General features: G+C 46.8%; 1 protein-coding gene across 11 annotated transcripts in view; it reads left to right on the forward strand.

Annotated features, from left to right (window-relative positions):
- The window catches only part of SRGAP2 (SLIT-ROBO Rho GTPase activating protein 2), a 243,238-nt gene that overhangs the window by 202,607 nt on the left and 13,294 nt on the right, over window positions 1-27,337 (forward strand). For all 11 annotated transcript variants that reach the window (XM_045841327.1, XM_045841328.1, XM_045841330.1 and 8 more), the window contains 6 exons: window positions 4,686-4,746; window positions 10,951-11,028; window positions 11,955-12,089; window positions 13,808-13,913; window positions 23,169-23,393; window positions 26,949-27,028. In XM_045841327.1, coding sequence (XP_045697283.1) covers window positions 4,686-4,746; window positions 10,951-11,028; window positions 11,955-12,089; window positions 13,808-13,913; window positions 23,169-23,393; window positions 26,949-27,028 — 685 coding nt within the window. The remainder of the gene's footprint in view (window positions 1-4,685; window positions 4,747-10,950; window positions 11,029-11,954; window positions 12,090-13,807; window positions 13,914-23,168; window positions 23,394-26,948; window positions 27,029-27,337) is intronic.

The raw sequence follows: 27,337 nt of genomic DNA on the forward strand, positions 1-27,337 counted from the left end.
TCATTTTTTTGTTTGTTTTTTAAGATTTTATTTATTTATTTTTAGAGAGGGAAGGGAGAGAGAAAGAGAGAGAGAGAGAGAAACATCAATGTGTGGTTGCTGGGGGCCGTGGCCTGCAACCCAGGAATGTGCCCTGACTGGGGATCAAACCTGCGATGCTTTGGTTCGCAGCCCGCGCTCAATCCACTGAGCTATGCCAGCCAGGGCTCTACTATTTCATTTAAAACTACAGAGGAGTGGAGTGACTCTCAGTGCATTTAAAATTTATAGGTGGATCTGTTAGAAAGAGAGCAAACCTTCTTTCCCTTCAACACTTAAGAACAAGATTGAACTTGGAGTTTGTCCCTTTCAGTTCCTGGGCTGAAGCTGGGCTTCCTACTCATAGATAGAACATATGTCCAAGGGCCTCGCAGCCTCCACCCTGGCTGCAGGGGTGCTGAGACCACTGTGTGGCAGGTGGGCTGCGCACCTGGTTGTACTCACCGTGGAGGGGAGCGGCACCTATCTGGTTTGCATTCTGCTGCACCTAAGCATTTGCAGCCCCAGCATATTTGCCTGGTGTGCGAGATTTGTGTAAAAGTTCAGGGCACACTGAAAGCCCCAATCAGATAAAGACCTTGTTTTCATTCTGCTGCCCTGGTTTTTGTCCAACAGCTCATTTCTAGTGGTGCATTAGTAAAGAGTTTTTCTGAGTTAGTGGGTAAGTAGTAAGTAATTTAGATGATGAGTAATCTTGTATAAGTAACCAGGGAATAAACATGCATTTGTTTTTATTATGGCAAATCAGTCAAACGAGGAAGAATCTAACAGCTTTTGTTTTTTAGGGTTCCTAATAGGTTCTAGGCATTTTTGACCCAAGCAAAGACTAGGTTCAAACCATCCTAGACTTTTCTTCAAAAAGAAATACCTCGGCTGCCTCTTCCAAACTCTCCCGGCTCCCTCCCGCTCAGCATTTCCTCTTTCCTGTTACTTCCATGTCTTCTTTGCTGGCCCTTCTTTCTCCAGTCCTCTAAATTCAGGCATTTCCCCCAAGGCGTTGCCCTCTTTTGTTTTTCCCTCTGTATTCGTTCAAGGGAAGATTCTTTGTTTCCTTAGGTGAATCTTGCTCTCCTTTCCTTGGCGTCCACTTGTTCCACATGCTGTCAGTCTGAGTCATGGGTCAGACTCCCAGCGGATGTGGCTGCGAGATCGCACCTCCTGCCCTCAGCATCAGTCTCACCTTCCCTGCCGTGTTCTGACTCAGCACCTCCCCTAACGTCTCTGTTTCTTTAATGGGGACCCTCCATTCTTCACAGCCTTGGAAGTGCCAGATCTTATCTTTGATGCCTCTTTTCTTCTCATTAGCCACGTCTAATCAATTGTCAAGAGATAGTTTCTCCCTTAGTGAAAACGGAATTCTAACAAACATAACAGAGATCGGTACCTCATTCTGTTACTCCTGAGAAACTATGCCAAACAATGAATTATTTAGACATTATCTGTCCCTCTTCCTGATCATTCTCTCCTGCAAATCACTGGACTTCTGCTTTACTGTTATTCACTGGAAATAACAGTACCTGCTACCTGAATGGGGATTTGGCCCAGCTGTCTTTAGAGACCCTTTTCAACCCTAGAATTAAAGGACCAAAAATATTGTAAATAAAAGAATTAAACTGACATGGATTCTAATGTTGGAAGAGGGAAGGAAAGAGAAAGAAAATATGGACACTGAATAAGAACACACAGGGACACTGCCTGGTCAGCTGTGTGCAAAATCAGTGGTGAAATAGGGATCTTGGAAGCCCCTTTTAGGAGGGTCTGAAGCCTTCATGACTTTTTCCAGGCTTTGTTCCCACTGGACTCTGCCGTAGGCCCAGTTGGAGCAGTGTGGACCAGGAGAATACTTTGCTTCAGTGGGACACGTCACCTCTGGCTCACTCTTGTCTGCACACACAGATTACCCCTCTGGGCTACTTCTGAAATACTACTTATTAACTGTGGACACGCAGGTTAATATGATTGACCCTTGCTCTCTGCAATAGTATCTATATGTACTTTAACTACTGTTGATATTCCATTTACTGCAAGTCTAGGCAAAATTTTGCACTCAACTTGTTGAAGCCAGCAACTTGTGAGCTCCCCCAGCTGCGTCCGCTGGACCTTTATAAATCTAGGACCAGAAAAACTTTACAAACCTTCATATCACCATCCTTATTATCACTGCTACTACTGTTTGTAAGTAAAAAATGTAGCAACATTTGTAAACATAGAAAGACTTCCAAAAGTAGGGTTTTGGTGGTTGGTTTTTTTAAAAATAGTTTCTTCATTAGAGTATGAAAGAACTGACAAGGATTTTTCCTCTTAAGACCCCCCTGGGCTGGCTGGCAGAAGTCAGTGATGGCAGCAAGAGGGCAGACACTGGCTGCATAGCTGGAGGAGGCAGATGGGTGTGGGGTCATGAAGACGAGCCTGTGGTCACTAAGGCCACGTGCAGTACTGTTCCCTTTGGCAGCACCCTGGGGTTTTAATAAGCTTGGGAGCTAGAGGCCATGCCAGCTGTTTCCTCAGCCTGACTTCTTCATGAGGCCCAGCTGCTTCCCTAAAGCGGCCAAGCCCCATAGTTACAGCTGGAAATTCAGAGCCAGGGGCAGGGCACAGGCCAACCTGTGAAATGGGCAGAAGCCAACAGGACCCATCCCACCTGAGAGTGCAGTCTTTGTGCAAAACATCCACAGCCCTTTTTAACCAGGTTTAGGGGCCCCTCTGCTTAATCCCTTTCTTCACCACTGGGTGTTTAGTTGCATTATAAAACCCTATTGCTTTTTAGCAATATTTGGTTTGTGTACCTGGCAATGTTTTCTAAGCTTCTAGGATGCAGTATGGGTGGTAAAAAGATGTTTAGTCTCAGAGAGAGGGAGACTGCCTGGGTTTGAATCCTGGCTCTGCCACTTACGGGCTATGTCACCATGATCCGCTTTTCACATCGCTAAGCCTTTATTTCCTCATTTGTCAAATAAGAATACTCATAATATGTACACCATAGGGCTGTCACTAGGACTAATCCATCTAATGCACTCAGCACATGGCCCAACACATCTCTATAAATGGTAAATACTAGTGTCAGTGAGCCAGTAGGAAATATTGTTCTCCTCACCTCCAGTCCCCTCCCCAACTTGTAGATGCCAAATCGAGGCCCAGAGAAGTGAAATTCCAGGGTCGTGTAGCAGAACGGCAGAACAAAGAATGACGTCCGGCAGGCCTGCTTCTTTGTTTTAGTACTGATTAGTCTGCACTGTTACCAAGAGCTGGATTTTTTTTTTTTATCTTTTACACCAAACTAACTCCCATTCTGATGTTCCTTTTGGTCCATTCCTACCCTTTACTGATATTAATTGGGCATGCACTTGTGAGAAATTCATGCCAGCACTGGACACCCAAGAGTTGACATAGGATCTGCCCTGTGGAGCTGAGCTATTGTGGTGACAAATGGTAAACAAATACACCCACAAAATTAACTCACAATCAGGGCTTTGAGGCCCAAGTTCAAGGTGCTGAGACCCTGTAGACCAGGCCCTTATCTCATCTGGGGAGTCTGGAAAAGCATCCATGAGGAAGTGTGGTGCTTACTCCAAGGGGTAGGGGCCCAGGGTGAGGAGAACATTTCAGCTGCAGGAGCAGCCCATGCAAAGCCATAGGCAAGGAGGACTTCTCTGGGGAGCAGAGAGAAGGCCAGTGTGGCTGAAGTAGAGAGGCTGGGGGCAGAGCATAAGAAAATGAAAATGACAATGTATTTTATGTATTATAATAATTCATGTGTTTGGTTTTCTCATTATACTTCAATATCATTTAATCTGTTTATCACTGTTATGTTTGTTCTCATTTTTACTCTTTCTGGCAAGTTTATTTAGATTTTTTTCTTGTTATTCCCCATACCCACCACCCATGTGCCTGGTTACTATGGAAAGATAACTACACTTTTCTGTATTATTACTGGTTCTCTGTCCATTCCTAATAGTTAGGCTGAAACTTACAGTTCTCTGTTGATGAATCTAGATTAAGCAGTTGTGCTGCCAGCTAAGACAGCTTATTTCCCTGGTACCAAATAAAAATACTAAAATGTTTTTACTTCCAAAAGAAAAAAGAAGATGAAAATGAGGCAAATACAAGAAGGACCCTGGACTTGCAAAGCTATGTAAAGAAAGTAACGAGTCTTTGAAAGAGTTTAGCCTAGACAGTAAACAATCAGATGTACACTTTCAAAGACCCCCTAACAGCTACATAAAGGAAGAGGAGCATGGTTTGAAGGACAAGGGTGGGAATTAAGACTTTGATGGATTGAGTTGGTGGCAATAGAGAGGGAGAGGAGGGAATGGATTTGAGAGATGTTTAGAAGGCAAACTTGACAGAATATATTGTTGACTGACTGACTGATTAATTGATTGATTGATTGGATGGCTGAGGACAGAGAACTGATTTGGGATAAAAGATCAGTTCCACAAAGGACGGGCTGGATTTCAGGCACCTGTGTGGCAGTCCAAGCGGACGGTTGTACATGTGCTCTGGAGCTTAAAGGACAGGTCGGTGCTTCTCTGTGGACAGCCCCTGATCCATCTGAGACAAGTTCCTCCCAGTTTGGCCTGTTTCCTCTGACCCTCAGCCATCCATGTTTAACGATCCTAACGTTGTGTTTCTCTTTGCCTTTGCAGGATTCCAGCCAGGCAATTCCTCTGGTGGTAGAAAGCTGTATCCGGTTTATCAGCAGACACGGTGAGTAGAATCTAGCCTTGCTTTATTTGTGCAAAGTTGGGAAGAACTTGCAGGAATTTTTTGAACAGTAAGTGTAGAGATTGACTTCCCACCCTGACATTCTCAGAAAAGGAATAAAATCTTATTTGTTCATGTAATATTCTCTACCTTAGAATGGCCACACATAGACATTGAGAAAAAGACATCATATTTTTGACCCAAAACGCCTCGGCCACTTACCACACTTCCTTTTCTAGCTTGAGAGTGAGTTTGAAATTACAGCTGCTCTGTGAGTTAGTACAGCTGGTGGGATGTGTGACAGTAGTATCACCATTACTCACTGTCTTTGCACGGGTCTGTGTCTCCCACTGCACGGCCTTGACTGTTATGTCACGTTGGCTTTTTTGCACCAGACTGTTTGCAAACAAGTCCTTTTGGGTTTTGTTCTCGTTTGTTTTCACCAGATACAATATCGCCAAGAGCTCAGTTAGTAGCTGGTCTAAAAGTTGTAGCCCATATTTGAGAGTCTTCAGAGGCTGGCTCCTTGTTAACCTGAGTCAAATGACACTATCTTCCACTTGGACAAAACTGAGTCTCAAAAACTTCATTCCTTCTTCAGCACCTCCTACACTGCTTGGACAGAATTTAGGATAGAGATGAATTGCCAGGGAATGGATCTTTCGAGTGGAAGAATGTTTAGAAAACACAGATATCTGACCTAGTGCCATGAAGATTTCTAGGAACTAGGTATCAGAAATTGTTTTCAGGTGTTACCCTATCTAGTTATAGGAAAAGGGACAGAACGATCTTTTAGGAGCTAAGGAGGTATATGTAGGTAATTGCTGGTCTCAATTCAGAGGCAGCCATTGTCTTTCCCTCTCTCTCCTGAAACACTGGAACACTGCTTGTGTCCATTTTTGGAATAGTCATTGTTTTAGCATGTCCACGACCTACTCCATTCTAATCAGCTACAGTTTTCATCTTATCTCTATTCACTTGAAGTAACAGCATTTTATATCACTGTTGAACAGTCAGCAAATATTTACAAGCCCCTGATCAGTGCTGGGCACCACGCATTGCCACATAGGAAAAAACAAGAAACAGGGATAATGCGCTGTTGCTGTCTTTACCTGGTTTTATGATACAGTTGGAGGAAAATAAATAAGCAAGTGAAAAGTTTAAAAGTGATAAGCTGTAGTAATTCAGAATGGCAATATAAGAAATTTCACAAGATAGTAATGATTGACGGTCAAGCAGTTGGCAAAGATAAGTCCAAACCAAGTTCAGCGGTGAAAGAATTATTTGTGCCTAAAGGATAGTAAGAAGAGAGTCTGAATTCCTAATCATTCGTCCATGTATTTCATTCATTCATTCATTCAACAGATACATACACTGATTGCTCATTGTGTGCCAACGACACGTTCCTTTCTTCATGAGCCTTATATTCTACTAAAGGACAAATAAATAAAGGATTGTTTGTGTAGTCAAAAAATAAACAGTATACAATATGCTAGGTATTGGTGAGTGTCATGAAGGAAAGTAAAGCAAGGTGAGGAGATGGAGAGTGGAGAGGGGACACTGTTCTAGGCAGTTTCAGGAAAAAGGCCTAGGGTCACCTAAGGTAACATTTGAGCAGAGCCCTGAGGGAAGTAAGGGAGTGAACCATGTGGGTCTCTGGAGAAGAGTGTTTAGGAGAGAAGGAACATCAAACACAGAGATCTTGGCGTGTGTGAGGACCAGCACACAGGAGACCGGTGTGACTGGAGCAGAGTGAGCAGGGAGGAGAGTGTGCAGACTCTGAGGGCTTCATTAGCTGAGGTAGGTGTTCAGATTTTATTCTGAGTGAGTTAGGGAACCATTGGGGAATTTTGAACAGGGCATGAGCTTTTCCAAGGAGGCTTCTGCAAGAGCCCAGGGAAGACACGACAGTGGCCTGGATCAGGGTGTTAGCTGTGGGCTGCTGAGAAGTGGATGGGTTTGGGGTGTTGTGTTTTGAATGTCCCAGTCTCTGTCCTGACACAGTGCATGAGGAGACAGAAACTTAGCACATTTCTGTGGTGTGGCTCTAGGAAAACAGGTGTGCTCACGTACTGCTGGCAGCAGTGCAAATCTGACAGCCCCTTTGGAGGGGAATTTGGCAAAACTGCAGTGCAGTTGTCCTCTGATCCACCAACCTTCATAGGAATTTACCATAAAGATACACCTCCAACATCATCAAAATACATGTGTGCAAGGTTGTTTATTGCAACATCATTTGTAATTGCAAAATAGAAACAACCTACATGCCTTTATATGGAAGAGTGGTTGAATGACTGGTATATCCACACAACGGAATACTGTGCAGCTACAGAAGAAGAATGAGGGGGATCTCCAGGAAATGACAGGGAGAGCCTTCAGGATATAATATGCAAAAGAGTATCTACAGCATCTACCTTTGGCCCTGGCAGATTAGCTCAGTTGGTTAGAGCGTCGTCCCCATGTGCCAAGGTTGAGGGTTTAATACCTGTTCAGGGTACACACAAGAAGCAACCAGTGAATGAATAAATAAGTAGAACAAGAAATTGATGTCTTATCTTCCCCCCCAATCAATTTAAAAAACTGAAAAAATAAAATAAGTCATGTTACCTTTCATGCAAGAAAAGAAAAGGATATATGAATATCCATCTATCTTCTCAACAAAAGCTAGTATTTTATTGGCTATCTACATGAATAGTAGAAAAGAATGAGAAGAGTGGGGAATGGGAAACGGGAGAGAAGTGACATTTTTCTGTGTGTTCCTTTTTGTGTAATTTTGACTTTTAGGACTATATTAGTGTTCTTCATACTTAAAAGATAAACAAGGATGGGCCCTGCTGGGTAGCTCAGTTGGTTAGAGCATTGTCCCAATACGCCAGTTGCAGGTTCAATCCCCAGTCAAGGCACATGCAAGAATTGACCAATGAAAGCACAGATACATGGAGCAACACATCAGTGTCTCTCTTTCTCACTCTCTCTCTCTACCCCCTCCTTCACTGCTCCTCCTTTCTTCCTCTAAAATCAATAAATTTTAAAAAAAGTTTTTTAAGCAAGGGTGGGAATAAAACCCCAAATGGAATAAAATCCTAAGTGCATTACAAATAAATAACATAACCACCTGAGGACATGAGGAAGAAAATAAGTCACTTTGGAAAATAGTATTTTGATTATATACTGTAAGTCTAACGGCAAATTACTATGGTCATTTTTATCATGGGGACATGGGCCAGCAATTCTGAAGCCCCTTTATATGTATTCCAGGATTGAAGAAATAGATAAATCTATTGTTGATTTAAAGAAAAAAACTTAGTACATTTTAGCTGTTCAAAACAACATTTTTTCAATTAAATTGAACTTTTTCCCCAAATAGGGACTCAAGGTATTTGAACTCCCTAAAAACTGTGCTTCAAATTTGTGTGTGGGTGCACTTAATGGGGATAGGGTCCATAACTTTTGTCAGTTCTGAAGTGTTTGTGGCCCAGCAGATGTTAGAATTTGCACATTCTTACTATTTTCACGTCCCCTGGGAAGTAGATATTATAGTCCCCATTATGAGAAAGCTGAGGCTCATCTGTAAATGGTGGGTTTAGGTGATCCAGGAAGATGTAAAGGAGAAGGGGTGTAAGGAACAACGGAGACTGAGTCAGGATGGGAAAACCCCACCGTTTTCAGGAGGGAGGGAGTCAAGTAGTATGAGCAGGAGGTAGTGGTGTAGCTGTCATTTTAAGAATTCTCGCCCTGGCTGGCGTAGCTCAGTGGATGGAGTGCGGGCTGGGAACCAGAGTGTCCCAGGTTCGATTCCCAGCCAGGGTACATGCCTGGGTTGCAGGCCATAACCCCCAGCAACCGCACATTGATGTTTCTCTCTCTCTCTATCTCTCTCCCTTCCCTCTCTAAAAGTAAATAAATAAAATCTTAAAAAAAACAAAACAAAAAAAAGTGTATGTTAAGTTAAAAAAAAAGAATTCTCTAGGGGAGCAGTGCCTGGCAACAGCTGGATCCAACAGCAGGACAAAACGGAAGGCTCTGTGCCGTTTCCAAAGAACGTCCCCACGTCTGATTGGTTTTATACTGAGAAAAAATGAAAAAGATCATGGATGTGTCAGTTTGGTTATGTGAGGCCTTACCTGCATTATAATAAAAAGCCATCTGCTTTCCCCTTATTTTCTGGAAACCCACCATTTATAAAGGTTTGTACTTTTCTAATTGTTAGATTAGATACTGAAACCTTTGTCTTTTGAGCAAGAACACAGAACGGTCCTTCTAGAGCATAGGTTCTCGAGGGCAAACAAACCAGACCAAAGGGGGCCGCAGTGTGTCTCAGGCCTGCTGCCTGATTTCCATTAAACCTCCCTCTGGTTTCTCGTCCTGGGCCCTGATTTACCAAAAAGCACAGAGACGACCCTCTCTTAGCAAGTCGTTGGCTTTACCAGCTAGAACACACTAAGAGCCTGGCCCCTGAGTTGACATTTTCTTACATTCTACTGTGGTTGTGACACCTCACTGGGTGTGTGACTGTTTTTGCATTTACATTTTGCAATTAAACATTATGTGGCTGTTAATCCTATTTGTAACTAATATGGTAATACAATATCGTTATGAATGGGGTTTTATCAAGTTTCCCATTCTTGTGAAGAATATTATGGAAATTCTCCTAAATGAGCAGGCAACTCAAGTCCTGTTACAAGTCGGGTAATTGCTGCATTTTGCTATGTATAATGTACACTTTTTTGCCCAAATTTTTAAGAGAAAAATGAGGATGCACATCATACATGAGTATAATGATTACATACCATGGGTATAATAATCCTTATATAATATGCACAAAAACATGGGTGCATGTTATACATGATAGCACATTATGCATGGCAAAATACAGTAAATTTCCCTCGCTTACTTCTTAACATTGCTTCAGTGGGATTCAGGAGTTCAGTCCTTGCCTGTGGGGTTTACCTTCAGAGGTCTAGCTGATAGAATTGAGTCACCCCTCACCGAGAGGGTAGCTCTAAAACAGTGGGCAAAAGGTATTCTTTAGTTTTCCTAAAAAGAAATTTGTTTGAGATATTTTTAACATCACAATTTTCAAGGGATTGTGCCATAACAGAGAGACTTTGGCAAAATGCCCAAAAGGGAGACACAGGACTCCTGAGAACAACTGGACAGGCCTGCTGTGCTTACAGATGCTAGTTCAGTCCGCCCCAGCGCCCAGCACTAAAGATGTGCTTTCTGGGTCCCTTACCAGGTTTGCAGTTGCATGTGTGGTGCTCTCTATAACCTGTATCCGTGTTCACACTAACAGGTGGGTCCTGGTCCCCTCTGCACTTCCTTCTAGTAGGCCCCATGCCTGGCACCGGGAATGAGTGCACGACTGAGGCTGGAAGGCCTGGGTTTGCGTCCTGGCGCTGGTTCTTATCACCGAGGCATCCTAAGACTGCTCATAACTCATCAGTCTCCTCATCTGGGAAATGGGGTTGCTGGTCACCCCTTACCTTTCTTACATGGCTGTTCTAAGAACCAGTAGACTTCTTTATATGAAAGCATTTCTTAGCAGTAATCACCACACATGCATTTTTTATGATTATGTCTACTGAGTTCTTAACCATGGTGTAACATTGATGCATGTTTGTCTTTAGAGAAAAGGTGCAGTCAAAAACCAGTGGCTAGCACAGTGTCTGGCAATTATGTCTGTTAACTGACCACTTGCCTTTTCATCTCCTCCCTTTTTCATAAGTATTCAAAGCATTGTGCCCCAGAGCAGCCGAACAGTGTTAGAACAGCTACAGCAATCATTGTAATCTCAGACGTATGACACTCCTCCAATGGTATCTAATGGCTTGCCTGCCGTGCCTGAGGTTCTTGTTCCTGACCCTGGGTGATCAGGTACCAGAGGGTCACTTCCCCCTTTGCAGATGGGAACACAGAGGCAAAGGTTGGGGAAGGAACTTGCCTCATAATCTCCCTAGGAGTCAGAAGTGGAGCCAGGTGTAGGCATTTCTTTCTTTAAGTCTCTGACTCAGTCCTTTCTTTAGGTTAATGCCTCATATCCATTCCAGTGACTTTCCACCATCCTTACACACGTGTTCTCCTTTGGCCTAAGGAAGAAAGGGCACTTAAATACCCACGGGCTGGCAGAGACAGACATGCAGCTAAGCATGCAGTTATGTGGATTCGCTTTTTCTTCTCCTTGACTGCTTCTCCCTTACTTTCCAGGACTGCAGCATGAAGGGATTTTCCGGGTGTCAGGATCCCAGGTGGAAGTGAATGACATCAAGAACGCCTTTGAGAGAGGTGAGGAAACAGCCTGGAAGATAAGACCAAGTGTCTGCCAGCCTGCTGGAATACTGGCTTCACCCATTGTCCCCTGAGAGGTACCCAGAAGTTAGGAAGCCAGCTTGCCTCCCTCTTCAGCCCAGCACCTGCTCTCTTGTAGACATCTCTCCCTAGATATGCAGGGAGATGAACACACCCATCCCAGCTGTCTCCTCCTCAGCCCCATTCATCTTGCCTTCCGTGGATGATCTGCCGAAACCCAAGAAGTTAACTGTGGTGTCTGGGCGGTTTACGGCTTCATTTGGAACCCTTGGTGGCAGTTAATATCAAGGCTAATGCTCCTGTACATCGTAGTCCATTTATTATTCTGTGGGCTATTAAGGTAATGGGCAAGCTTTGGCAATTTCCGTCACTATAATGGATATATATAGTTTCAATTTGAGGTTGGTCCAATCATTAAATCTAATTACATTTGATATGAAATTTTCCATAGGGAGCTCCTGCATGATTGTTCTCTTGTAAGTAGGTGTCCTTTGCTGCAGGCCAGGAAGAGTGAGCTCCACAGAGGGGCCGGCCTTCCTGGCCTCATTTTTTTCCCCCAGGAGCTCAATCCCAGCCTGGTTTCCTGATTCTTATGAGAGAGCCAGTGGCTATGTCCTATCCCCAGCCCATAGGGAATGTCCTGAGCTAGTCTGGCAGAAGCGAATTTAAGCTAATAGACTCTTGTGCCTCTCCTCTGGCCCCTGGGGCCCTGAGCCTAAGCAGTCTTTGCTTTATGTTGTTTCTGGTTTGCCCTTCTCATGGTCACTGTGCTGGACAGAGAACTGATGGACCGGGATAAGGACTTGAATACATCACTCCTGCCCCATTACCTCTGATTCATCCTATGTGTTGTACCTCATTCTCTCTTTCCCTTTTTTTGGGGGGGGGTTGCTTATTATCAGGAGAGGACCCCCTGGCTGGGGACCAGAACGACCATGACATGGACTCCATAGCTGGCGTCCTGAAGCTCTACTTCCGGGGGCTGGAACACCCTCTCTTCCCCAAGGACATCTTCCATGACCTGATGGCCTGCGTCAGTAAGTACCATCCCGACCTCAGACTGGCCTCTGGGCCAGAGCGCCTTGCAGCAACAGATAAGAAATTTCCACGGGTCTTTTTTTCTCATAAGCTCTGCCGTAATGTTTTCCTTTATTCCTTTTCTCCAGTGAAGTTTTTCCTCTTCATCACTCCTTCATCCCCTGGCAGGAGAGAAAGAAGAATGACATTTTAGTTAAGAATCTAAAACCACGTATCAGAATGCCTGGGTTTTTCTTCCTGATTAACCGGAAATTCCTTTGCTTCTCTGGTGGGCTTTATCTTTCTTCAGTCAAATACGTTTATACTCATATATATATGACAGAGTAATTTTCAGTTATTGGAAGCTTACACATTAGTGCTTGTGATTTTCATGAAACAAAGGATGAAAGCAGAGATGTTGCAAATATTTCCTGCATGGTGCTTTAAACGTGGCATGGCTTACATGCTAGATATTTTAATATGTGTTCTCCTAGGAATAAGGGCCCTCTGCACATTTAAAAGTAGCAGTATATTTTTGCACAGAGAGATATAGTCCGTTTTATCCTCCTCTTACTCTGCCTCTTTCTCTAAAACTTGGGGCTTAGAGAGCTGTTCCTGGCCATTTCATCACACTGGAACATCCTCTCATTTGTTTTCCGTGGAAAATAATCCATGGGAAGTTGGATTAATCCCAGTTCATCCTGGAAGCACACCCCACTGGAACGGTGGCTCCAGAGACTGGAAAAGGTAGTGCCTTTGAAATGGAGAAAAGATCCTTTTCTGCAGATCGACCCGTTTCCACGCCCTGCTCCCCGCAGCCGAGTCTTCAGTTTGACTCGGTACATGCCCTGAGCACTATCCTTCTCTGTTATGCTGAGAGAAAAAGACCCCAGAGCATTCAGGAATCTCTCTTGTTTTATTTTTTGACACACTGTTTGTGGGAATCTAGTGGAAAGGAGCTGTGTGGGTGATTCGGTATAAGCATCCCCCCGTGTTTTCATGTCTTTTTCTAAGACTGGGCCTGGGTGGAATATCTCAAGAAGACTGAGGCCACCGAGACAGTATGAGATACCTTGGCTGCCCAACTCCCCCTGGTTTGTGCTCCTCATCCACTGCTCCTCATTTCATTTTTACAAAAAAATATACTATATACACAAGGCATACTATGGGGGTCAGGAAGCTGGCCATTATGGAGGCCACTAGCCTGGGGCCAAAGGTCTTCTAGATATCACTGCTGGCATAAAGGCAGCCATTTCTTGTCTCTGGACATGTTCTTCTTGTCTGCTAGACAGGGAGGGGGGCAGATGAGCCAGACTTGCCCCGAGGATAAGGTGACGCACCTGTAGAGTGGGCAGGACAGGACCTGCCCAGGCTCTCTCCCTCCCCACACGTAGGCCCTCCGAGGCTGGGTGTCAACCAGTCATAGAAGGTTTATGGACAGTTTTTTGTCTGTGGTTGTCTTAATAAGAGGGTGGTAGATGCTTAGGGAATATCTCCAACCCCATCTGTGCCCAAGGAGCCTGTACCTTCAGTCCTGCAGTGGTGAGTGTCTGAAGCCCAGCGTGTACCTCACCCCGAGAAGCCACAGGGATGGAACTCTTACACAGTGCGCCAGTGTTGTGTGGACTTGACCTGGCCCCTCTCTGTCTCACACCTGCTGGTCATAAGGGCCTTCTTACTGTTCCTCCCTGGGGTCTCAGGCACAGTGGAGGGTAACACATGGCTTTTTTTCTTTCAGCGATGGACATCCTACAGGAGAGAGCTCTTCACATCCGGAAAGTCCTCCTGGCCCTGCCCAAAACCACCCTGATTATCATGAGATACCTCTTTGCCTTCCTCAATCAGTAAGTAGACTTCCCAGTGAACAGCCAGATCAGACCTCAGCTTCGGCCACTGGAACCTTATATGTGGACCTGTGTCAGTTCATCCAGCCCAACAAATATTTGCTGAACACCTACTATGTGCTGGGCACAGATGTAAGCTGTAAAATACATTGTAAAATAAGAAACAAAAGCCTTCATATCATTGAGCCCACATTCCAGAGGAGGAGACAGATAATAGCAGGAATGTCAGGTAGTAATAAGTACTTAGAAGAAAAATCAGGAAGCATAAGTAAAGGGATAGAGTGCAGGGTCTGGCGGGGGCAGGGGTGAAAGGGAGAGCCAGTGCAGGGGGATAGTCTGCAAAGGCCTCTCGAGGAGGCAGCACAAGCAGCAGCCCAAATGCAGTGCAGGAAGGAGCCACAGGGCCGTTCAAGACCATCAAGCCCTGAGAGTCATGGTTATAATGGGCTTGGATTTGGGAAGCCACTGGACGATTTTAAGCAGAAGTGTCATGATCTGCTCTATATGTTTCTTTAAAAACCTACCAACTGCTTGGTGAAGAAGTTACCGTAAGAGAGAAGGCTGTAAAGAGAAGCAGGGAGACCCTTCGGAGGTTACTGTGCCATCTCGGCTGGGCGGGGGCATTGTGGCTTAGACTGGGGAGGCGATGATGGAGGGCAGCGAAGGGTGTCAGGTTTGGGATCTATTTTGACATGGCATTGATGGGACTTCCTAATGGATAGGGTGTAGAGTGTGAGGAACAAGAGGAATTCTAACCTTTTAACATGAGCAACAGGAAAGTAGTGATGCCATTTGTGGAGTCAGGAAAGACCAGATCTGGAGGAAGGATCGAGAGAAGGTGCCTATGTAGGCATGTTAAGTTGAGGTACCTGTTAGACCTCCAAGCGGAGATGCTCAATAGACAGCTGAACATAGGAATTTGATGCTCACGGGGGGGAACCTGGAGTTGGTGTAAATGGAAGAGGGGTCTGAGGGGACCTTGGGCTTGGATGGAACATCTCATCCAAGCAGCGTGTCCCCGTCCAGGGCATTGGAGTCCCCACGCGGCAGCCAAGTCAGCACACAAGGACATACGATACTCCTCCCCTTAGGCATCTGTCTTTCCCCACTGCTGTCACTGCAGCATCTCCTTCAACCTCCTGGATCAGACGTTATAAATGGGCAACACCCTGAGGGCCAGATAAGGCCTGTAGATGTGTTTCCTTGCAGTCCACTATGCCTCGAGAATATGGAAACATTTAAATATCAGGGATTTACCTTTTAAAAAATGGGGATTTCTAGCTTCTGTTAAACATTTTTAGATCTGTCAGTACCGGATCCGCCTCCCCACATGGCAGCAGCTCCCTGCGGAGTGAGGACCGCTGCTGCTGAGGTGAGGCAGGCCCTGCCCCATTCGGCACAGCCCCCCGTGCTCCCCAGCACCCCCAGTACCCAGGCTGGATTCGGTTGTCATTTATCATCACTCTTGCTGTACGGTTTTTTATATAGTGGAGACATGTTTTTCTAGATCCATGAATCTATCAAAAAGAGAAAACTAAATTAGACCAAGGGGCACGTATTTCTTTGTGAAAATGAAGAGTCTCCCTAGTTGGTTGGTCTCTGCTTCAAAGGATTACACGTTTAGAGACCATTTCATGAGCCTCAGCTTGCTCACAAGTTGGCCTGACTCTGTCGGAATCTGGGTTAGTGACCTCAGCCTGAGGCCTTTCTGGGTCACCCACGCTGTCCTTTAGCCCCCTTGCTCTGGCCCTGCACTGCAGAGTGACAGAGGGTGCTGGCTCTGCAGCCTGCCGCCTCCACACGGCCACGTCTGCTCCACTCATTAGCCAGGCCCCGACTCAGCACCACAGCTGCCGTTGAGTTCAGAACCCCCATGACTCACACAGGGTGTTCACAGACTGCCCAGTGTGGGCTGATGGCGATGGGAACTCCGCTAATGACTCTCAAGGCCTCTATCCTTGTCTCTCCTCACTGACTGTTACCTGCCCGCAAGTGAGCCTAGTCTGCTCCCCAGAGCAAGGAGCACTGTGGTAGGTGAACAGGTGGGGAGCAGGAAGGTCCTGGGGTAAATGTGTGTATGAACACAATGGCCTCGTTTTCTTCCCCGCATTTTCTTTCTGCTTAAAGGAAGCGGGGCGCCGGGGGCGGGGGGCTTGCAGCAGAGAAGAAGCAATAGAGTGAGCACCATGTAGCCACGGAGATGGTGGCCACTTTTAAAGGAAAAAATGGGAATTGCATGGATTCAAATGATTACTTTGTTTTGTTTTACTTTGTTGTCTGATTTAAAGAAGATTAATTTATTTAAAAGATGCAGCATTGATAATCACAGTGTTTCCTAAAATAAGTGGAATGCAGGACAGAAGGGATAAAGACCACCTCCTTGGGATGATGACAGGTGATGGGTGGCAGTTACCGACAGGTGTGGGCAGTTGGCAGATAGCGCCTGCCCCAGATGTCAGGACCCTCTTCCGTCATCGCTCTGGGTCCTGGGTGTGCGTGTGCTTTATTTCAGGCGTTGGTCTTAGGTTGCACACATCCTCAATCTCAAGGAAGCAAAAAGAAAAATTTATTTTTAAATACATCTATGTGTATGTGTGTATATATATTTATATTTATATATAACTAAAACTAGTGTATTTTAGAGTGCCTAACCCACTGTGTGAACCTTGGGTACATGCCTCTCCAGAAGGCCTTGTTAATTATCCTGTGTTAGCATCTGCATTAATTAATTATCTATTGCTGTGTGACAAATGCCCTAAAACTTAGCAGCTTAAAACTATAAGCATCTATTATTATGTCGTAGGTATTGTGGGTCAGGAATCCAGGTGCAGCCAGGGACCTGCGGCTCCAGGTCTCAGGAAGGTGCAGTGAGGGTGTCGGAGATACCACTGTGGTCCGGCTGGGGGAGATCCACTTCCACGCTCACTTACGTGGTGTTCACGGCATTCAGTTCCTCAAAGGCTGTTAGACTGAGGACCCCCGTTCCTGGCTGGCTGTTGGCCAGAGGCCTCTCTCAGTTCACCACCATAGAGCTGCTTCCCACGTGGCAGCGGCTTCTTTCAGAGCACAGGAGTGAGAGCGCCCAAGACAGAAGCCACAGTCTTGTGTAACCTAACCTCAGAAGTGACATCGCATCACTTCTGCAATAGCCCGTTCACTGGAAACGAGTTAGCGAGTTACAAACTTTAGTCCATCCTCAAAGAGAGGGAATTACACAAGGGTGTAAATACCAGTGGGCAGGGGCTGTGGGACTCACCTCATTTCTACCGCCCAGCGAGTTTTAGCCCATGCGCCCCCCCACACCAACCCCTGCAAGTGTGGGTAGTTCCTTCTCACTGCTGCTGACTCCACTGCATGCCTTCTGAAACCTGCCTTTTTCAAATGTCAGGAAATAATCTTCTAGTCTCTTGATAATCAAGTGAGGTCCATAGACCATCAGCATCAGCATCAGTTGAGAGACTGTTAGAAATGCAGAATCTTAGTCCCTCCCCCTCCAAGACCTGTGAATCATAATCTGTATTTTAATGAGGTGCCCTGGTGAGTCATAGGAACTTGAAAATCCTAGAACAGGGGTGTCAAACTCATTTTCACCAGGGGCCACATCAACCTCACAGTTGCCTTCAAAGGGCTGAATGTAATTTTAGGGCTGTATAAATGTAACTACTCCTTAACTAGGGGCAAGGAGCTTGGCGCTGCCGCCAGGTAGCAACAAGGTGTCGAGCTGGATAAAACAAGGTGGGGGGCTGGATTCGGCCCTCGGGTCTTGGGTTTGCCACCTGTGCCCTAGACGCACCACTCTAGGTCCTCAGACACTGCTCCACAATCTAAAAGGGTGACTCAGTGGTGCTTCTTTCTCATGGTTAAAACTGCCCCCGCTGCAGTCCAGAAAAGCTAAGTCTTCCTCTAACCCTGACCAATCTCCAGTGCCTCCTCATTTAGAAAGATCCTGCCTGGGTTGTTCTGGCTTTCACAAGGAGTATTTTGGCTTCTGTGTGAGTTGGACAAGTCAAATTGTGGCTGGATTGTCTTGGAGATTCACAGATGCTTATGTATTTATTCACGTACTTAACACATATTTAGCATCTACTGGGTACCAGGCCCTGTTTTAGTTACTGGTTACCTAAGAGTGCTCCACAGTTCATGTCTGACCTCATGGAGCTTCTGTTCTGTTGGAGGAACACAGACAAAACTGACAAGCACACATATCATATGTCAGAGGAAAAGGGCCGTAGAGAAAAAATAAAGCAGGTAAGGGGGCTGGAGAGCGCCAGGGGTGGGGATGATGGGTTTGCTCTTTAATGTACATCAGGGGACACCTCACTGAGCAGGCGACAGTGGGCAGTGATGTAGGAGGAGTACTGAGAAAGAACAGTGTCCCAGAAGCCACAAAGAGAAGTATTTCAAGGAGGGTGTGAGAACCCAGTTAAATGCTCTGACAGGTCAATTAAGAAAAGGGCTGAAAAATGATTTAGCAGCATAACTATCACTGGTGACCCTTGGGGAGCATTGCCTTGATGGAGTAGAAGAATCATTTCGAGAGAGAAGGGTGCTGATGGTGGAGAAGTGAAATGCGGCAGGGCGGCACAGCAGGGTAGTGTCCAGCATCAGAAGGGGTGAGGCACTGACACATGCTGTGTCACGGGTGAGCCTTGGAAACATCCTACAGAGTGAAAGAAGCCAGTCACAGAGACCGCGTGTAGGGTGATTTCATTTATGTTGAATGTCCAGAATAGTCCCACCCATAGGGTCAGGGTCATTAGCCAGGGCCTCGGCGAGAGGGAGAACGGAGAGTGGCCGCTGAGTGGATGCAGGGTTTTCTCTGGGGTGATGAAGATGTTCTGGAACTAGACAGCAGTAATGCTTGTGCAGCATTTTGAATATACTGGAAGCCACTGTACACTTTAAAATAGTTAAAATGGTAAATCTTAGGCTTTGGGTATTTTACCAGATAAAGAAAGGAGGGGGGGTGGGGGGAGAAGGTGTCGGTCCTCTAGGGCTCCTGCAACAAAATTCCATAGACTAGGTGGCTTAAACACTAGAAATTTATTTTCTCACAGTAGTGGAACCTGGAAGTCTAAGATCAAGGTTCCAGCAAGGTTGGTTTATGGTGACACCTCTCTCCCTGGCTTGCAGATGGCCGTTTTCTCAATGTGCCCTCACCTGCCCTTCCTTTCCTGTGTGCCCACACTGGGGGGAGGGCTGTGGTGTCTGTGCCTTTCCTTTTCTTCCTCTTTTTTTAATCCCCACCTGATGATAGGTTTATTGGTTTTAGAGAGAGAGGAAGGGAAAGAGAAACATCAATGTGAGAAAAGCATTGATCGGTTGCCTCCCATATGTACCCCAGCTGGGCATCAAACCCGCCACCTAGGTATGTGCCCTGACCTGGAATCGAACCCTTAACCTTTTGTTGTATGGGTTTGCTGTATGGTGCTCCAACCAACTGAGCCACCCAGCCAGGGCTCCTTTTCTTATAAAGACACCTCTCCTACCTTCATAACTTCATTTAACCTTAATTATCTCCTTAAAGATCCTGTCTCCAAATATAGCCATGCTGGGGGTTAGGGTTTCAACACAGGAATTGGGGCTGTGGCACAATTCAGTCCATAGCAAAAGAGGTAGAGAGAGTTGGGGAGTCAGAGACAGCTGGTCCAGACAATGCACAAAGAATTTCATTATGGAGGAGGAGAGAAATGGAATAGTAATTTGGTGTGGACATGCGATTAAGAGAGAAGTCCTTTTCTAAGATGGGTGGTGTTACCCCACTTCTGTGCTGGTGGGAACGGCCTGGCAGAGGAGAAGAGCTGACGATGAAGGAGAGAGAGCAGGGACAGTTGCTGGACTGATATTCTTGGGGAGGTGAGGGAAGATGGAGTCCAGTGCGTGGGAAGGAAGATGGAAGGAACAGGAGGGAGCACAGGCAAGTTGGTTAATAGGTCGGGGAGCACGGAGGGTGGGCGAGGCGAGTGAGGGCACGCCTTTGCAAGACCATCAGAAGGCATCAGACAGAATTACTCTTCACTTCTGGTCTCTTCGGGCGCCTTGTGGGGAAGTCTGGGAAGGCTGTTGAATCGTGGCTTTACAGAGGGAAGTTACGGTGTCTCTCACTGTGAAAGCTTTTAAAGGCCCGATGGACTCTCAGCCCCCCGTTTTGCCTGGGGCCATGGCAGATTATACAATTTCTCTTCTTTTCAAACCTGTAATCGAACCTGATGCATAATATCTTCCCCATAGTCTGTTGGTTGTTGCCAAATCAAACCCCTGAGGCCTGTGAAGCTCCAGGCTTTTAAGTGAAATATCATGTATTTAAAATAGTCTGTCCAGAGCTTAGTGCTTTCCCTGAGGATTTAAAGTTTTGATTTGGGGATCTAGAGCCTTCAGCTTATCCGATCATGCCTGTCAGGAGGAGTGGGTAGACTCTTGCAAATCAGCCCCTGCCGAATGTCAGCAGGCCTGCCCCCCGTTCGGACGAGAGCCAAGGGTCCGGTGTCAGGCAGCAGTCAGGACGTTACGAGCACAGAAGATGCCTGTGGAACCCCATCTGTATGCCGGCCGCAGTGCTCAATACTTAGTGTATATCACCGCATTTACTCCGCACAGCAGCCCCATAAAGGAGGCACACAGTGGCCCCATTTTCTGATGAAGAACCTAAGGAACTAGACAAAGTCATAGAACTGGCAAGCAACAGAGCTAGGACTCAAAACCAGGTCTGTTGGACCTGAAACTTCTTGGCATATTTTGTTTTTTCTTTTCAAATGTAACCAAAGAGGCAAGTGTACCTCATTAAAGAGTCAGAAGTCCAGAAGAGTACATGATAAAAAAAATAAGTGTCCCACACCAATCCTGATTCTCTCATTCTCCCCAAAAAAGCCTATGTTCCCAGCGGCGATGCTGAACCTTTTGAAGCTGCACAAAAGCTAATGAGTTCAAATCAATTAGGAGGATTCACTAATGTTATAGACTGAAACTATAGAAATATAGCACAACTCTTAGAGGAAATAGCATGTGTATATACCAAAAAAAAATGTTTTTAAAGAAGAAGCTATTACCAGCGTTATTTAGTTTAGACATTTCCTTAAAAATAAAAACCCAGTGTTCGAGGTCTTATACTGGGTACAGCCTTCAGTATCTTCAAGGATCATTAGCACCATAGTATGCAAAATTGTGTGTATTTGAATGTGCACACATAGGAGTTTTTCTGGGGAGAAAATCCTTACTTTTTGTTGAATTCTTAAAGGACTCTGCGTCCCCCAAAAGTTAAGAACTGTGGCTCCTAAACCAAGGAGTTCCCATTGTAGATCAGAAGATGGGGCTCTTGGTCCCTATTTTAATGGGAGTAGGAAATAGACCTAGACCTGTGAGACCACACCCCGTGAAGATGGGTCCCCTTAGTCCCTGGTTATTGTCGCTGCCTATGACTTAAGCAGTCCTTGCCTTGGAAGGCTCAGCAGGGTTTCTCATTCCTCACAGGGCTTTGGCTGGGATTCTCAGGGCTAGAGCACGTTTCCCTTTGACCACCAGACTTGCCAGAAAGTACTGGTTTCCTTCCATGTTGCCAAAACATTGTCAGATCACACTCCAAAAACAGGACCTTCCTCCTCTTCCACCCTCTATGACACCAGGAACTGGCCAACCTGGGATTAGCTACACCTTGAGGCACCTCATGCCTCAGTTGTCCCTGCTGAGGTGACTGACGTAATTTCTAGTCTCTCTCTGCCCCTCTCACTCTCTGCTCCCTCCCCCTTTTCTCCCCCCTCCCTCCCTCCCTCCCTCTCTCACCTCCTCCCCCCCCCCACCCCCCCCCCAGTTTTTAACCTGACTGAGAAGTAGACTTAGAAACTTCTCCCAGCCTTTTCTCAATCTCTGCTTTCTTTTGACACAGGAGCTGGAGAAGGATTGTAAAATTAACTTTTTATGACATCCTGTAAAGCAGTCCAGCCCCTGAGATCTATAACCTCACCCATCACCACCTCCTTGCATTTGACTAGGTCCCAGAGAACAGTGATTCTGAGTCCTGACTGTTCTCCCCGTGACAGTTACTCACATTCGCTGTACCATTTCACATGTTCTTCAGGCATTCTCTGAGGCAGATGGGGGATATACCAGAATCTTCGGTAGAACCATTCAGTAGAAGAGAGAACCACTGAGTTAGAGAAACCAGCTTGGGACTTTGCATCTGGATGTGAGACACACTAAAAATAAACTTTGCCCAATTCTGAAGAGTAGCTACCCATATGAAGACAGCCAAGTCTCAGGCGTCTGGTTCAGCATCAGAGGGTTTTGGTATCTTCTCAAGCTCTGGCAGAATCAGGTGCTGGGGTCTTCCTGCCGATGCCCTTGAAGGAGGCAAAACTCCTTAGCAGAGCTCACTGCTCTGCAGGCTGGACAGGGTAGAGGAGGGATATATCCAGAGCTGGCCCACCCCAGTGCCTGGACAGATAGAGACCAGTGGGGCTCATCAGGTGCAGTGGTTCACTGAAGGGCTCGGGTATTCGGCCAAGGTTAGAGGTGTGGCTGAAGCAGCTGCTGGATGAAAAGAGGGAGTTCCCAGAATAAACGAATACCTGCTAATGAAGTCAGACCACATCCAGAGGAAGCCTGAGCAGAAACTGAACAGCATGCTGACCTTTTCTGGAACAAATCCTGAATGTAATAATAGAGAAGGATATTATAAAAATGAAAAACAATTGCATTAGCTGTTCCAGAAAGAAATCCACTGGCTTGTTGAAATATAAAAGCTAATCGATTACCTATTTTTTAAAACAAGTCTGAGTCTTAGAATTGACTGTCCCCAATAATTTGATTATCTTGCTATGCATGAAAGTACACAATGCACAGTGCCTGTGTCTTCTAGCCCTGTTATTTCCAGGGCAGTCTGAGGGTCTTCATCTGCTCTGTCAGCTTAGTGGGCCGGTCTGGTGGAGCTGTGTCCAGCTCTGCAGAGTGGTGTGTTCTCTAGGTGGGGTGGACCTGGTGGGTGAGGTGTGGGGAGGGATGGTAAGTAGGATTGGAATGGGGAGCTGGAGAGAGAGGAGGGGGTGGGGCCTGCAAGGGGGCACTTTTGCTTTGCCTTTTCTTGGCTCCTCAATGACCTGGCTCCTGGTAGTTATTCTCGTCCCCCTGCCAACTTTCTGGAAGGACTCTGATGCCCAGGAAGGCAGGTGGCAATTTGTGGAACTTCTGTTCTTGCCCTTGGCTGTGTTTTCTGGGCATTCATGCACATGCTTTCCAGCTTGCACCCTCTCCCTTCTCCTCCAGTTTATCACAGTTCAGTGAAGAGAACATGATGGACCCCTACAACCTGGCCATCTGCTTCGGGCCCTCGCTGATGTCAGTGCCTGAGGGCCACGACCAGGTGTCCTGCCAAGCCCACGTGAACGAGCTGATCAAAACCATCATCATCCAACATGAGAACATCTTCCCAAACCCCAGGGAGCTGGAGGGCCCTGTCTACAGCAGAGGAGGAAGCACAGAGGATTACTGGTAGGGGGCTCGGGGCTGGAGGAGGGGAGGGCATCACCAACGCACCCTGGCCTGCGGGCCAGATGGCCAAGCGAGACCAAAGGGAAACGTTCAGATCTTCCCAGCCGCCCACTCCCAGGTTCTTCATGCTGTCTGGATCTTGGGACAGAGTAGGTAGTGCCCGCCTGTAGAGTAAGTGCCGTTTCATGCCACCTTTCTTTCTAGGAGTTCTGAGTGGTGAAGGACCATTCTGAAAGAGAATGACAATAACCATAGTAATATTAATAATCTCTAGGAGAGGAAATGTCATACAGTTGTGTGTCATACAGTGGGAACCAGGACTGTTTTCGTCACAAAGCACAGTACGGAGTGGGGGCCTGAGAGGCACTGGTGACTGATGAACAGCAGTTCCACACATGATGTGGATTAAATTTTGTGGGGCGAGGTTTTCCATGACCGGGCCTGGTAGCAGAGATACGACAGGATCGCAAGGCACATAGACCCTTGTGTCAGACAAATGTCGACTCACTATTTCCACTGTGCCGATGAAGTCACTGCAGTGCAGGGAGGCCAGTGACGGTCTTTCAGGCCACCCCAGTGGTGGGAGCTCCAACCCTGATCCCTTGTCTCTTAGCACAGGGTGCCATCTACTGCCCCACACTGCCCCCAGGAAACCACTTACCGTGTCATTTTTCCACTAAAAGGGAGAGGCAACTGTCTTTTATTCCCTAACATCCTTTACCTTCTCCTCCCCACTCTCCCCTCCCAGCTTCCCCTAAATAGTGTTTCAGCTTTGGCTGAAAGCATAAGTCAGCCCAAATCAGATTCCGTCGGAATTCAACATCTGGAACCAATTCAGCCCGCCCCATTGCTATCGACTGAGGTAGGGAGGAGTAGGAAGGACTAGGGGGACAAGGGAGGTTGTTTACTTAATTAGAGGCCAATTGGTCCACACTTCTCCCCGATCCCCACAGAAGGAACCTCCTGCCCAGGGAGTGAAGAAAGTGATACTCGTGTGTCTATGAACATAAAAACATCACTGACATCCCTAGGTTCAGTCTTCTCCACTGTCCTGCAGATCCCACTATCTAGGTCAGAACCAGAGCAACCTCAGCTTGCCAGCTCAGAGGGAAAGCTTTTTGTCACTGACAGATGGTCGGTGGGAACCAGGGAGGTTGCTCAGGTCTCAGCCCGCTGGCTGCGGAGCTGCAGGGAGCTGTCCTTGTGCCTGTGACTTAGAGAGTCGGTCCCTATTCTGCATGTTGGAAAGCTGTGGAATAGTTCTCCCACTTCCTGAGTTACCTTCCTTCTAAAGTCTGCCCTACGTTCTCAAATATCAAGCCGCTGCAGGCTCTGGACTGATCCCAGGACATAGCCCCTCACGGCCCCTTACAGTCCTGCTTCCTGGGCCCAGCCCAACATGCAGACAGAGCCCCAGCGGTGGGCAGGGAGCAGTGGCTCCGGGAGCACGCGAGGGCACCTTCCTCCAGTTCTCTCCAAGGTGTTCTCCTCAGCCCCTCGTTGTTTGTTACACATCCGACATATATTAGTAGCCTCTGGAAAAAACAGCAAGATTAGTCAGGCAACGTCACTACACAGACTGGGTAGGAAGGCCTGGGCCTCAGGCCAGAAGCACCAGAGGATCAAGAGTAAATGACTCTGGGGTTAAAGGGATCATGTGAACACTGGATTCACACCCACTCAGAAGGCTCCCAGCTTTTCCTTTCCTTGCCTTTAGGGGGAGAGAGGAATGCCAGTGCCTTAAGCTAAGACTGATGAAGGAGGTGAGGGAGGGGTACCAGTAGGGGCACTAGAGCTCAAGAATCCTGGAAAATGGCCAGGAGACCAAAACAGCCAGGAAGAGGGAGCACCGGGCCACCTGATCTCCCCATGACCTTGGAGAGGAGAGGCCAGTCCCACTTCACCATACTTACCAACCCTGAGGCTAGAGCCAGTTTCCTAGGACCGCCTGCCGTATGGCACGCTGGACCTCTGAGACTGCAGGTGTTGGTGGGCCTGGGGGTGTTGCTGGGGTGTGGGCATGCAATGAGACAAACATGGTTCTCAGGGCAGGAAGGGACCCTAAAATACGTCATCTTGCCATTACCTTAGAGCAGTGGTTTTCAGAGTGGGGTCCCTGGACCAGCAGCACCTGCATCACACGGTACTGGTTAAAAATGCAGACAGACCTAGTGACTCAGAAACTCGGGGGGCGAGGTAATCGGTTTTTAACAAGCCATCCCAGACCCTCCGAAGTGAGGAACTGCCCCATAGTGGGTGGCCACATAGATGGGCTCAGCGCCCTAGGGAAAAGTGAGCCTCTGCCATCTGCACCCCTGGGGCCCCGCGGATTTCCAGAATGTCCCCAAACTCATCAGATGGTTTTTAGGCCTAAAAAAACAGTGAGAAATTGTGTCCAGATTGTTTGACAAAGAGAAATCCCTATTAATGGTCTCCTAGAATGTTTTCTGGAGTCTGGAGAACCTTCTTGGAACTGACTTGCTTCCAGTGGTGTGAGTTCTGGACTGGTCTTCCGATCTTTGAGGAACTTTCTAGGAGTGAAGGACCCATCCCATAAGGAGGGAGAGGCGTAGGCTCAAAGGTAGAAACGGAGGCCAGGCAGTGGGGTTGAGGCTGTGCTGTTTGTTGCTTCCCTAGAACTACTTGGAAGGGCTCACTCATTCCTGCCAGATACCAGAGAAAGCCTTTAGAAATGAACAGGGGTTTTTTGTATTGTTTTTCTACTTTTGACTGTACTCTTTGACTTTTGACTAGACACAAGCCAAGAAATCAGAAGGTGAAACAACTCGTGGTGACTTTTCTCACCATTCTAGATTCTCAACCCTGGATGATTTCAGCCTTCGTGAATTTTTTCAGGAACTTGACCTGACTGCCATCCCCCACTGTCTTGCAGAGTTCATCCCACAGCAGGCTCTCATTCCCCCTGCTCCTGTTCCCCATTTATTTGTATGACTCACCTCCCACTCTCTTACCAGCACAGAGACTAAACTACAAAGCGGCCTAGAGACATCGAACAAAATGAGAAAGAAGGAAAGGAAGTGCTGCTTATCAGTCACCCCTTCTTACTTCATTGAGCCCTCATACAATTCTGGGAGCTGGAAAGACCATTTATAGATTAGGTAGCTGGAGCTTAAAGAGATAAAGCCTGGGGCCTCTGTTACCAAGTGTCAGAGCCAATTTCTGGATCCACTTGTATCTGGTACTGAAGCCTAGCGTTTTTCTTTTACCGTGCTCCCGTCAGGAAGCAGTTCACCTAGAGAGACGGCTCTTGAGAAGTTAAGTTGTTCTGTATTTTAGAAAAGATTTATAAGTTCACACGGGGTTCCCTTTGTCTCAGGATACTCTAAGTAGTCTCAAGGAATTTTTGTAGCAGGAGCTGAACTAGAGAACTCGGGGGCCTTCTCCTTCGTTATTAGCATTTGTCTGCAGTATGCAGTCAAGATGTGGAGAGCATAAGGCTGCACCCCACCCCTGCTGTCAGAGCTGTGTGGGGGAGGACCCAGGAACTCTGTAAGACCGTGCTGAGGCCCTAATTACTTCTGGCTTCCGTTGCAGTGACAGCCCTCACGGAGAGACTACCTCGGTTGAAGACTCCACCCAGGATGTGACCACAGAGCACCACACAAGCGATGACGGTACGAGGTCCTACTTGGGTCAGCAGGGCTCCTGGGGTAAAGGCCATCCTGTGCTCCTGATGAGTCATCCTGCCCAATAGTCCCCTGAAGCCAAGCAGAGAGCTGTCCCTTCCTTCCTTTCCTTTCTGGAAGAGGCAGCCCACCTTCTCAAATAGAGTGGTCTCTGTTTAGAGACCACTTATTCACCTGTTATTAGACCACTGGTGAAGGGCTAGACATTCCATAGCCTCTCAGCCATCTTCCCCCGACACCCCGCCCTCGCCCACGTAACAGCTGCTTGTTTGCCAGCATGTCAATTCCTGTCACAGA

This window comes from Phyllostomus hastatus, unplaced genomic scaffold, assembly GCF_019186645.2.
Source record: "Phyllostomus hastatus isolate PE091 unplaced genomic scaffold, TTU_PhHast_1.1 phas_contig_36, whole genome shotgun sequence".
NCBI lineage: Eukaryota > Metazoa > Chordata > Mammalia > Chiroptera > Phyllostomidae > Phyllostomus > Phyllostomus hastatus.